The 13,546-nt window shown below is 41.0% G+C and overlaps 2 protein-coding genes across 6 annotated transcripts in view; both read left to right on the plus strand.

Moving 5' to 3' along the window:
- Positions 1-571, plus strand: part of LOC128814568 (uncharacterized) — a 79,782-nt gene extending 79,211 nt beyond the window's left edge. Inside the window, exons 5-6 of the mRNA XM_053990511.1 lie at positions 128-407; positions 496-571. Of these exons, the coding sequence (XP_053846486.1) occupies positions 128-407; positions 496-571 (356 nt within the window). The remainder of the gene's footprint in view (positions 1-127; positions 408-495) is intronic.
- AFF2 (ALF transcription elongation factor 2) overlaps positions 1-13,546 on the plus strand; it is a 359,389-nt gene that overhangs the window by 24,885 nt on the left and 320,958 nt on the right. For 4 of the 5 annotated variants that reach the window (XM_053989970.1, XM_053989973.1, XM_053989971.1 and 1 more), the window contains exon 1: positions 912-1,008. The exons of the other annotated variant lie outside the window; for it this stretch is intronic. In XM_053989970.1, the coding sequence (XP_053845945.1) occupies positions 962-1,008 (47 nt within the window). In that variant the 5' untranslated portion in view covers positions 912-961. Of the gene's footprint in view, positions 1-911; positions 1,009-13,546 lie in introns of those variants that run through there. 5 annotated transcript variants of the gene reach the window in all.

The following is a 13,546-nucleotide window of genomic DNA, read 5'->3' on the forward strand; positions in this document are numbered from 1 at the left end:
TCTGCTTATGTGTAGGGGCAGCCTGGGATTTGTGTTTAGCTTCTCCCTGCGATTGGTGGGGGAGGGGGGTGGGTTCTGTAGGGAGCTCTGGGATGCCTCTGATTAATGTCCTGACTAATTCCCGTAGGTGAGCTGTGCCACTGCCCATCGCAGGGCAAGTGGGAAGTGTCATCATCCCAGTGGGAGAGTGAGGTGCTTCTCTGGATCCAGACCTCACCAGGGCCTTTTTCACCCAGCCTTCCTGGGCTGCCAGAGCCTGACTCTGCTCTGACCCTTGCCTGCCATCCTGCATCTCCCAGTGCAGCTGACCCGGAGCTCTGGCCTTGCCATGTCCGTGCAGGCAGGTTTGTCCACACAGCCAGCAGGAGCTGGCTTTGGCAATTAAATGATAGGATTAGATGTGTCTGGTTTTGTGCGTGTGGCTTTTATTTTTTTTTTTTTCCTCTTTAATTCTCTCCCCTATTCTCCCTTCCCTCTCCCCCTCTCCGACCCCAGCCAGGCCTCTCTAGATCTCCCGCAGGCTCGAAGCCGCGCCGCTCCCCGCGTCCCCGCAGTTCCTCCTTCCAGTTAAACTTCCCCGCGCTCCCGGCGGGGGCTCGCCGCTCCGCCGGATCCCGGCGGTGCTGCCGCGGCGGCTCCATGCCGCGGCTTCGGGCCGCCCCGGCTCCTCCCCTCGCGGTGTGCGAGGCAGCCTGCCCGCCCGTCTGTGTGTGTGTGCGCCGGGCCGCCGCCGCCGCTGTGCTGCCTCTCCCAGCCGGGCACAGCCGCGCCGCGCTGCTGGCGGCGGCGGCGGCGCTCCGCCACCCCGGGCGGCTCCGCGCGGCCCCGCGGCGGCCGCCGCTCCCCGCGGCGCCGCTGCCCATGCGGGCCGGCCAGCAATAGCCGCGCCGGCTCGGCTCGGCTCGGCTCTGCGGGGCGGGGAAGGGGGCACCACTTCTCTGAGTCTCCCCACCACATCGTTATGGACCTATTCGACTTTTTCAGGGACTGGGACTTAGAGCAGCAGTGGTAGGTTTTTTCGGGTGGTGGGTTTTTTTTTTTTGGTTTTGGTTTCTCCCCCCCCACCCCGCACCACCTCCTCTCCCCGTCTCTCCACCCCTCTCCTTCTTCCAGCTGCCTCCTTCCTACCCTTCCCTGCTCGCTTCCCCCGGTGCCGTAGCCTTTGTTGAGGGGCGCAGCGCAGCACCCGGTGCCAGCGGGGAGCGGGTCCGCGCTGCGCCCGCGGGCAGCGGGGCCGGCCGGGGCAGCCGGTGCCGGCCGGCTCCAGCCACGCTCCGCGCCCGCGCCGCCGGCCCCGGCTGGGGAGCAGCGCTCGGAGCGCGGCGGCGGGGGGCGAAGTTGGCCCGCAGGGCAGCGCCGAGAGGTGCCGGGTGCCGGCTGCGATCAGCGGTGGCAGCCCCCTTCCGAGCAGGGGCGGCGATGTTCCCCGGGATCGCGGCTTCGCTAATGTTGTGTTTACTGCTGTCACTGACAATGTTCCTTTCACGGGGAGAACCGCAACTGTAGTTTCGCTGTGTGGCACAGTTCGGCTGTAGCTCTGATCGGTGTGGGGGCTTCTGTTGCTGGTTATGCTGGTTTCCTATTCTAGATGAAGCGTTATTGAAGTTAGTTTTGGAAGTGGGAAGATCAGTACCTGTGATATTATAACAGGTCTTTTTTTTTTTCCTGCCCGTCTCTGTCTCATTTTCCTTTTCTTCCATTTATTTTAAGAGTGGAAATATAGGTTTATATTCCTCTGTAAATAGGTGCACACCTTAAAAAGGTCGGTGCATCTGTTTAAGTGCATTGTAAACTTGTTATCAAAGTGGATGTTAAGGAATTTTTGATGGGTGATAAGTAGCTGGGAAAGTTAGGATTTGGGTAGGTATTTAGTCACTTCTGTGGTTGGTTAATGAGATTATGCTTATTCTTTGGCTGGTTTTATTGGCTCTTTCTTTACTTTTCAATTTAGCGAATATAATTCCTTAACTATGCATGGGGAAATTCAGAGGTTGGGTGCTGCTTTGTTAAATGCTTTTAGGCTGGAGTGTAGTTTGCCAAGGAAGAAAGAGACTAAAATACTGTATTTTGTGATCCTAATCTCTAAATGCCACACAGATTATACGTGTGTATGTCTGTGCATTTGGACCTCGTGTTTTGCAGAGGGTTTACTTTACTTTGTTGATAATATAAAGGTATGTCTAGGAAAAAGGTAATATATCTTGTTAATAACTATCATTTTGCCAAACACGGTCTAACAGCTATACTTGCAAATCCATAGTAATCAGAACCAAATACCTGTCACGTTCCATTTTACAGTAATTGGGAGTAAATCCTCACAACCATAAATTACACTATATCAATATTAATCTGTAAGCAGGCATTTTGGATCATGTGCATGTTTTATCAGCGCCGCATAATCCATTGTATTACATCTTTTTAATAATCATGCTGTTGTTATTTAAAAGTAATAATCACAATAAAATTAGTGCTCAATTAAATATTATGCTTCTACTACGCTATCTTTACTCTGCTACACTAATTTATTTTGCAAGCAACTGATAACCACCGTATTACCACTCAAATAATATTTGCATACAATTTGCCTAATTTATAATGTGGGTAACATTAATTTAATAGAAGCTGTTACAACCCAATATGTGGGTGTAGTTCAAATACTAAGCATTTATAGGTATTGAGTTTTAATGTTTGCTTAATAACTTACTTTCATTTGACTATGATTTTATGTGGATTTATAGATGTGCATCAGAAAGAAGGGAACTCTCGTGCCTCGGTTTTTCCATAAAATATGAATATATTGACTCTCATTCTAAAATTCGATTTGCTGTTGTTTGTACTGTGAAATGTATTGTTTTTAGTGGTTTTAGGGTTCACGAGGAGAGAACATTTTTACTTTGACCGTTTCAAACAGTTTGGTATCTGCTCAAACTCTCTATGTGGCACAGGCATTCACACACACTGCAGAGATCAAGTTGCATTTAGCTTTTAGCAATCCAATTAGTATGTGTAAGTGCATATATAAGATGTGGGTACATAATCTACATGTCTACACAAATGTGACATGTATTTTATTATACATGTAAATATTTTTGTCTCTGACAAGTAGTTGCATAGCTTACAGAGAGTTAAATTTAGCTCCTGTGTCCACAAACACGTGTATGTATGTAATGTGTTATACATACATCATTGCCACACACCCAGGAATATGCATGCACATCCATCAAGATTTATTAATTTTGTCTGTGTATCCAATATGGTGTGTGCTTGCTTTGTAATATTTGCAAATAAGTACGTATAGCATGATGCGTGAATTGTTGCTTCTTATTTTGAAGCTGTCCTCCTTCTGCCTGTGAGCTGGCCTTTGTAAAACGTGTTTCACAAGCATTTTATAAGGCAATTAGGGACCCTCTTCTGCATTCCTTGCAAACCCAAAACTTCTAATCTGTGCTGCAATCACCAAGAAGGCATGCTCAGGCCTACTCTGTGTGTGGGTGTTTGTATTATCTGTATGCAAAGTACAACAGAAACATCGTTAGCCTGAGAAATATATTAAAAAAATATTTATAGCTTGAGCAGATTTTTTTTTTTAATCTGATGAAAAGATGTAAAGGTAAACTTTCTTTGCCTTGCCTTTATACCAGGAAATGACTTTGTGAAAGCTGCTTGTTGATGGGAAAAATACAGTTAATTTCCCCCCACCTCCAATGGAGGTACATTTTTGTGTCACTTCTTGAAACATATTTTGTCAAGAGCTGTGATTGTTACAGTGTGCAGTGCCACTACACATGTGCTGAAATTCTCACCTGGCCTTCTGCATGATTAGTGGGAGCTTTATCTTGATGATACAAACTGCAAATCAGCCCTTTAGTTTCCCATATTAGGAGAGATCAAGTAGTACAAGAATGAGATGTTTCATTGACCCTTTGTTGAGAATGTGATTAGGAAGGTAGCTGAGAGTTGGTGTGGGGGTTTGTGTTAACACTGGGGTAAAATGTGTAAAATGAGGCCATGAATATCCTTGTTGATGTTTTGCCAGCCTTGAAAAAAACTGAAAAATACCCAAAACAGTTTAGGTAAGTGTAAACTCAGGATGAGATGAATGGGCCAAAGCTGATGTCTGCTATGACTCCTGGATGAATAAGAAGTGTTCACCTGGGCTTGCATTTCATATGAGCCACTCTATGAGGGAGAAAGAAAGGGAGATGGATATAATGAAAAGCTTGAATGCCTGTGTGCACCAAGGGGACCACTTTCTGTTAAAAATCAAATTTCATCTTTTAAATCATTTTCCATGCTTGTCTGTGGTAACCAAGTAAATGAAATCTTGCTGTGGCCTGGGACCATGTGGCTAGATTTGAACCTGCTTACAGAGTAAGGTGGTGTCATTAATCAGCAGCTGGGAAACAACAAAACCCAACAAAGACCCAGCCACCCTGGAAGATATGCTCCTCGCTAGCACAAACAAAAGCAGAAAAATTCTTGGTTTATATTATTATATTGATTGTCATAGGTATTAATCTTTTTAAGCCTTCCAATCTTTAAAAAAGTAGAAATTGAGAAAATACTTAGCACAAAAATGCATCTTCAGGTATGTAAATCAAAACCTGGCAAGGTAAAATAAGATGAACAGGTAACAGTGTTGTCTTAGCTGTGTGGTTGCAAGGAGGAAGACTTCTTCCTGCAGAGAAACAAGCCTCTTGTTTTTTTCCTATTTTATATTATATATCACAAGTAGCCTAATTACAGCAAAACCAGCAAACTGCCAGTTATACAGGAAGAGGCTTAAACTCACTAAACTGTTATATAAATAGAAAGTTCAAAGGTCTGTTTGTGGCTGACAAAGCTGAGAACAGGCCATCTGTGGGCCAGGTTCCTCTCCTGTGTGAATGGAGAAACACACTGCATGCCACAGCAGCACACTGTTTCAGCATAGTCCTCAACCTGGAGGGGGTGATCCTGCTCTCCAGACAAAGGTGAACTGTTTCAGTTCCAGCCCTGGCTATTTCCCCCTCTTCACCCACCTTCCTGCTTCCCTCTCTGCCTTGTGCCCCTGCAGAAGACCTTCTCAGTTACTGTTCTTTCACCAGGGAGTGTAATAACTCACTAAATGAAAAGTCTTCTAAACATGGAAGCTGTGTTATGTTTCTGATAGGAATGTGTGAAATAGAGCAGATAAGCTCTTTGGGAGTTAGATTTAATTTTTACTTTTATTTTAATTTTTATGGGGTGATGGTGAGAGCATTAGTGTAGGAAAAAGTCACATTTTGAATGGATTTCAGTAAGATTTTTCTCCTGTCCCTTTCTTTTCCCTAAGAAATATTACAGTTGAATTGCAGTTACTTTTTGGATTTGTATTACAGACATCCGCGAGTAATTATTTGAGAATGTTTCATTTTCAATTTGCTTTGAAAGTGTAAATGGATAGATTGTGTGGCTGCTGGTGGGTGTGTGAGGAGGATTAGATGCTGTCAAAACAAGCAGCTGAAAAAGACCAAAAATAGTCTTGGGCCAAAACCTGTACTTGAAGTACATCCTGATTTAGTAGCTCTTCTCTGGCTGATACTGAACTTCATGGAGTGTAAATCTTAAAAGAATTTGGATGTTTGCAAACATTATGCTCACATCTCTCCTATGAGGCAAAATTACTATCAGTTTAACATCATTTGAATTGTTTTCCTAATGATTCATTCAATAATTTAATGCCTTTAAAATATACAAATTGGGATGGAGAAGTAGATACTTCAGGTACTGTTCAGCTATTCTGAAGTCAGGCAGAACTTGAGAGCATTTAAGCAGTTTGTACATGAATGCCAATTATATTGTTTGGGGTTTTCTTCTTTAGTAAAAGATGGTATTATGATGCAGATCCTTCAGTAAAGCAAAATTATTCCTTTTGTCTGACAAGAGTACTTCTCCAACCTGGAATTTTCTAAATAATTTAGAGCGGAAAATGTGACATTCTGTAAAGTATTAACTTAAATATACTAAATGATCTTTGAGAAAATGGATGGACACTGCTGCTCTTTTTATGCTTCTTAGGACTGAGACAATATGCTCCAGCATTGTGGAAGGGGCGTTGTGATGCTTTTTGTATTACAAGGCCCAAATTTTGTTTTTATCTAGATAAAGAAAAATGCCCAACATGGTGAGATGGGATAAAATTTGCATTAAACTTAGAAAAAGCATGTGGGCCTTAATTTAGCAGAGCCCGTAGACAGGTATGTAGTTTTAAGCACATGAGAGACCCTATTAAAACAACTCTGATTTCAAGTTAAGTTTCACCAAACTGGGTTATTGATCACTCCCAAAATGCTCAATGTGTTTTACTAATTACTAAATCCCAGTTTTTGATGTATTTGGTAATGAAAGATGTTATTTTTGCCTGTACAGTACCCATCTATTTCCCTGAAATCTACAGCAGCTTTACCTGATTTCACCAATAACTGGGCAGTCAGAAAGAATGCAAATATTAAATCTCATTTAAAAAAATCTGGAGGGATTGTAGAAACCATTTTATGCCTTAAGCCCATGAAGTGTAGAGAGTAAGCATCTAAACAGATAGACCCTATCCTCTATTTTCCCTGTGCCTTTAGTTTGAGGTAATGAAATAATTTTTGTGTCAAGGACTCAAACGATTTGGTTCCTGAATGTTTGTTAAATGTATATAGTCAATAAATACCATAAAGAACCTGTGTATTCCTCCAGCAATGGCCAGTGATTCCAGTGAAGGTGCTCCCAGTTGACTTGAGAGGGCCCTTGATTTGCCCATTTTGGCCAAAAGGCAGACTTCTTTAAATGTAGAACAACTCTCTAATGAGCAGAATCAGCACGGCACTGTGCGCATGCCTAATACTATGCGTGTGGAAAAACTCCTCAGAGCCCAATTCTGAACCTGTCCAATTCAAATTTACTGCCTTTCTTTTACGGAAAGAAAAGAAAAATGGAGGGGAAAGCTTGAATCTTTTCTCTTGATTGCAGTTAGCAGAATGGATTTTCTAAAGTCGTCACACAACTATTAACACTAAAAACTGAAAATGTGCCACAATTCTGGGTTTTGCAATGTTGCAAATTCTTTCTTAAGCATTGAAAAAGAAGATAGTAAATCAAGTAAGATGTCAAGTTAGTATAACCTTCCATAATATAACATGGTCAGGAAGTCACAACAGTGACTCTAAAAGACAGCTCTTTCATCCCTTTATTGTTATTGAATGTTCTGTGTTGATGCTTTGAAACCAAAATATTTGTTTAAATTGTTCTAATAGCTTTGGTCAGAGGTCAGAAGGTACATTGCTCCTGACTAATGGACAACTGTAGAGATTAAAAAAATGAGAGGAAGGGTGGCAGTGTGTGTGTCAGTAGCTTTTAAGCTCCATCTTGAATATCTTCTAATGAGACAGTTGTTTGACCAAAGTTTCTCACTAAGGGCATATGATGTTAAATCTTTATTTGTGAGGAAATTATGGGGGAATGAGCTTGAGGGCTTGTTTTCAAATACACTATACTGGAGTCAAATCTCAAAGAAACTTTATAAAAGTTGTATATTGCTCTTAAATTTCAACAGGACTGCTATTGAATGCAGTTAGTTTGATGGGTTTACAAGGTTGGGCTCATTGTGCTGAAAAAGTAATGTGGAGCAAGAGAGCTGAGGTAAGGGAATAACCCAAAACTTCCTGAAGTTAACTTCCCAGCTGTTACAAAATGTTTTATCATGAAGAGACTATTTCTCAACTTGTACATAGTAGATCAACGACATAAATTGTTATGACTTTTAAGCAAAGGTCTAGTCTGTAGTTTTAGTAAAAGTGTATATAATGTTTTCATAACATTTTATTAATATATTCAAATTGAGCCACTGAGAGAAGAAAACTCTCACTTGAAATATTTTTTCCCTGTGACCTCAGCTGTTGATCTGTGTCTTGTTGCTGGAGTTTATAATTGAGTCCTTATTTCATGGAATTTGGGATGGTGCGTTTTAAGGAGAGTTGGAGATGATACCACAACTGGAAGCTGATTTTCCTTGTAGGTGGAGCAGAGAATAGGGAATGCCATTTACTATGTGTGGTGTGTAAGACTTGTTTAGTGAGGAGCTGTAGTCAGCAGTTCAGATTCCTGACTCACATGCTTCATGGTGCTACCAGTTATAGTAAGACATGAATAGCCCACTCATAATTATATGTAGTTATAGGGGTGGGGTATTAACAACCAGCAAAGAAGAAAACAAGATAGAGCACCAAGTTAAAAATCACTGAGTTGTTCCTTTGACAAGTATTATAATAGCTATTTTTGTATGCTGTGGGTGTACATGATGTTGTGGAATGAGTAAATTCTGTAGCTCTATATTGCCAGTGCCTGGGGCTCAAACCTGCAGAAGCCTTACTACTGAGACTAGTGCTTTTTCCATTTGGAGCTTTGTTTACACGAACTGTTGGCAGGATTCAGTTGTAGCTCAAAAGTTTTCTTGGACATCCAAGTGTAAGCTCTTTTGATATGTGATAGTATCTGCATCCTGCAAAATGATAGACCTGAAAGTCACCTGAAAGTGACACTGGGTAAAAGCAGAGCAGTCCTTGGTGGCTTATGATCTGTGCTGAGAAGGTGGCTTCATAATGGAATGTTTTTATTTAAAATGTTTTTTATGTCTGAGGGTATATTATGTAAGTCTACTTGTTCTTCTTTTTGTCTTTTATTACTGGTTTAGGTCAAGATTTCTCTTGTGAGGAAAAAGAACACACAACTGTCAGTAGAGAAAGCAAATGCAAAGCTTTAAATATAAACTATTATTAAGGTCTCCTGTTCCTATTTATTTCAGTCTCGTGTCATGAGGGAAACTGAGATCCTGCAGTAATATGGTGTTTAGGTGAGTCTGTTTCTGTGCTGCTGTCAGTAGCCATGCTTGTATTTGAGAATACTGTCTTGGAGCATTATATGTCTGTTGGTTATGGACCTCTTAGTCTGCAGAGATGCCAGAGTAAGAGATGTTTTCAGAAGGTTGCACATACTTTAGGTCCCTGTCCTGAACTCTCAGGTGAGACCCCCATAGCTTGGGGGGCAGCCAGTTCATGTAAGAAAACTTCGGGCTGCTCTTCTGAATGTGGGGGTGATTTTTCTTCCAGTTTCTTTCCTGTAGAACAATGGAGTGACATTCTTCCTGGTGTTGCCTATGAAGAATAATGATGAGGAATTATCTCCTCTGTCTACAAGTGTTTAAAAACTCATTAGTTAGGGTCCCTGAAAGAGTTCCAATACAAGTCAGTGGGTGTGGTGAAGCCAATTGTAATGGGAAGTGGACTGAGCCCTGGGGCTGGTGGTCAGCAGGGAGGCAGAGCTGTAAAGAATACTGTGCATATGCTATAGTAAGCATTTTCATAGATCTCCTCTGTGGGATAGGACAATGGCTTTGGAGCTCATATTTACTCAAAAAGCAGCCTTTTGATTTTCATGGCTTGCTGCTTGGTTGCACATTGGAAAGCCCATTTGTCTTCACCAAACCTTTGAAGAGGGGTAGGTGAAGGAATTGAGGCATTAGCCAGTGGCTGAGGGCTAGTGGTTGCTTGGAGAAGGAACTAAGTTGCACTGCTTTTATTTGGTAATACAGGAAAGGGTTGTTGTCATTTTTAAGTTTGTGAAATCAAGGTGAATATATATTTTTAGGAACAGAACATGGATTTTCTCACTGGTACTGTGACTAGCTACTTTATACTTTACTTCCTTTGGAAAGTCACTTGGTATCTGTCAAAAGTGAGGCAATAGTATTTACTTCTGTGGTGATTTGCCTTTTTTTTTTTTTTTTTTTTTTTTTTTTTGTTCAGGTGCAAAGCATGAGAGAAAAGGGCCAGCTGTGTAGTTACCTTTATCTGGTCTTTCTGCTCATTTTTTCATCTTCCTGGGTGTCAGCTGGGAGCTGCTTTTGACATTTTCTCTACTCTGAACTTCACTCTAGCTGTGTAGTCCTTCACTGGCTTGCTTGTACAGTGTTGCCTACAAGAAAAGCAAATTATATTGATTGTCTGTGTCATAGCTGATGCACAGAGATCCTTGTGTTGGATGCAACATTTGTGCTGATGATATCAGACACATGTTTAGAAAAATGGGGTGATATTTCTAGCCACAAACCCTTCAACCAATAATGATTTGTCTCTGCTTTACCTCCTTTTGTGAAGTGAGAAGTGTAATGTCTCCAATTTTTACTGTTAGACTTCCAGAGAAGTCATTGTCATCACCCCCCCTTACACAGTGGGGAATGGGAAGAGAGAAGTGACTTGCAGAAGGACTTATCATTGGTCAGGAATAGAGCTGAGTTCCACTTCACTGCTTGCCAAGTCTGATGGGTATATTTTCCTATTCCATGGGGGTGTGATGAGGTTAAGTCCCTTAATGTTTATGAATGTTTACGGTGATAGAGGAAGACAGAAACCTAGGCAGATATATTAGCAGAGGGGAAGGCAAGCCTGTAAAGAGAAATGGTGGGATTTGGGCAGTGCAAGAGAAGATAATCAAAGCAAAGAACTCTTCTGAAGGGCAGAATTTATTTATAGAGTGTATACTGCATGTAATTTGCCCTGCTAGTATAGCTGGACGGGAAGGCCATGGACCTTTTGGAGACAGAACCATCTTGTTACTCCAGAGGACTTGTCATTTACCAGATCTTGTAGCAAAGCTTTGTATATGCAGCTGTAGCATAAGAAAACGTCATCTCTTGGATGGTTCACTGAATAGTACATCCACGGTTTTTCAGAAGCATTGTTGCTCTTTAAGCCAGCTGCCTTTGTTTCTAGCAGATCACTGCTGCTTTGTTGGTTAACCCTGGGCATGAGTTTTCCTCACATATGTTATTAGACTGAGCATATTTTCTATTTATACCACTTGGGGATACAAATTACTGTGTTGCGTTCAGCAAGCACGAGGAAAAGTACATCCTTGTGATTGGACAGAAAAAGAATGCAGGGCAAAATTTTATTCTAAGGTCCTTTCTTTCATGGTTCAAGGGAAAACAGGCAGCAAAAATAATTAATGGTCTTTATTTTTATGACCCTGAAAAGTAGGAGGTATCTTCATATACTGTTTTAATAGACTATGTTGGTGGAATTTAGTTATGAAATGAACAATGTGCCTTTGAAAAAGGGATTGAATTTTGTTGAAATCCTGTGTATCATTTTTAGGCAATTAGGGAGATGATTAGTGTTGTACATGCTTGGTAGCATTGTCTTTGTAGCTTTGATAGTTGTCTGTGGGCCAGTAAATTTGCACTAGAGGGCTGAGCTGGAGGCCACTGCAGCTGGTTGAAGTTTTTCATTGATTTAGTAAACTCTAAACCATACTTAGCCACAGCTTCCCTTTCTCATTTCATTTTGGGAGCAGATGACCTTTACCTACTCTGTGGTAGAGCTCCAGAAATATTATGCAATCCATTGCAATGTTTTTATTAATGCTTAGTCTTTCTTCTGTCTTTAAAGAGCTCTTGCCCAAACTGAGTCTTTTTTAGTGGGCCCATGGAGGGATCATAGATAAGGGAATATAATTAAAGAGAGTTTTGGTATTTGTGTAGGGAAACACCTGTGTTTCATTCTCATTCAGAATCATAGTTCTGTCAGCAGGACAGTGAGCATGTTTGGATCGTAGACCATGACTAGGTGTTATCCTCATCAGGATAATAAATAATACACTTCCCTGTCACTTCTCTCTGCTGTTTTTTTTCCCATTACCCAAGACAAGCTGTTGTGTGAGAATTTTGCCTGGTTGTAGACTGCTCATGAATCTTGCAGTACGTGACATGCAGACATCTAACAAACATGACTAGAAACTGCATAAAATACACAGACATAACACAGAAGTCATATGTTTGAAAACACATTAGAACTCCACAAATAACCTGATATCTAGGAGGCTTTTTTCCTCCTATAGATGTATAATCAAAAATATTCTGCTAGCTGCCTTTCAACCAGATCAGGGTTATTTTAGATTTTGTAATGATTCTCGCTTGTGTAAACTCGCACAATCTGCCTGCAAATTCAACTTCAATGATAAAAGGTCTCATCAAAAAATTGAGGCAGAATAGAATGTTTGGTCAAGATTTAATATCTTTCTAGCTAATTATAACGCAGTGTCTATATGTCCTCTGGTATCTGTGGAAAGAAAAGGAACAAAAAAGATACTGTTCCATTGTACTGGGTCTTTTGTAAACAATTAATGGTTAGTTTGATGTCTGAAGCAAGGGTGAGAGAATTGATAAACCTGTTCTAAAGGGCTTGAAAAGTTGAATGGAATTCTAAATGTGGATTAGGAATAAATGATGACAGCCAAGCCAGCATTACCTCAGTTGATTAATTTATAAGGATACTGGTCAATGATTTTAACCAACAGCTATGCATAGTAGAATCCTAATGGGATCTGTCTGTTAAGATTACATAAAGTAGAGCATTTGATTTATTTCATAGCTTTCTAACGCACCACTTTAACTTCATACAAATAATGCATTAGTCACACTGGATAAGATGGCGTATTGAAGAAACTTGTGATTTTGTCTGCTTCTTATAATCTGATTTTATAAAGGATTAAATCTGTTTTAGTAGTTTATTCATATCATAAAAGAGATTGTTGGTTGAATGAAATCTTTACATCTGCCACTTTCTATCTCATTAGAAAAGACAGTAACATAAAGTTCCTCATTTCCTCCCAGTCTGTTTTATCCCCTGGCGTGTCTGAGTGTGTATATCTTCCGTACATGTTTGTATATTATAATGTCAGTGTTTTCTCAGAGTTGTGGTTAAGAATGCGTCACAGCTCTGGAGGGATAATACCAGGGGCTATGAAGGTTCTGGCCAAGAACATACCCAGCCAGGAACAAATGGGGATGTGAGCAAAGGGTGACTGTCAAAAATCTGAAAGTGATGGCTTGTAGCAGCATGGCCACGTGTGTGTGTGTGTCAGAGTTTGGCAGGTACTGGAGTAACCCAGCCCTTGACTGTGGGTGTGCCTGTGTCAGTGGGCACCGAGTGTGCGCTGAACGATGAGCGGGTGTTAACTAAAGGCTAATTTAAGAGGACGTGAAGGCTGAGCATTCCTCTGGACTTCAATGTGAATTGTCACTTGTGATCAACTGTCATTCATCTGTCACACTTCCACTGCTTTTAAAAACACTCTTCTAGTTCAGATGAATGGTTGTTGATTTTATTAAGTTAGTATTTAATGGAAAGTTACAAATTAAGGCATTTTTTTTAATCCACTGTTGCTGGGAGGTTTATTTATGGTTTGTGTATTTTATTCCTTTTATTGAAATGTGTATGTGTGTCATCTACTGACAGGATGCTGCTGTTATACCTAGCAGTTGTTTCCACGTAGACCTTCAAAAAGTAGTATCAGTAGATCCTTCCATAGATATTTTCTTATTTGTATGTAAGGATCTTGCCATTTTTATTTAATCTTATTAAGTATTTAGAGCCAGACTTGGTCTTCTGAACATGAGGTTGTCTTGGATTCTGGTGTTGAACTAGAAGGTACTATCCAGCTCTTTCAGTTGTCTTTTTAGTCAAGGCAGCTTCTGAGGATC

This window comes from Vidua macroura, chromosome 14, assembly GCF_024509145.1.
Source record: "Vidua macroura isolate BioBank_ID:100142 chromosome 14, ASM2450914v1, whole genome shotgun sequence".
Taxonomy (NCBI): Eukaryota; Metazoa; Chordata; class Aves; order Passeriformes; family Viduidae; genus Vidua; species Vidua macroura.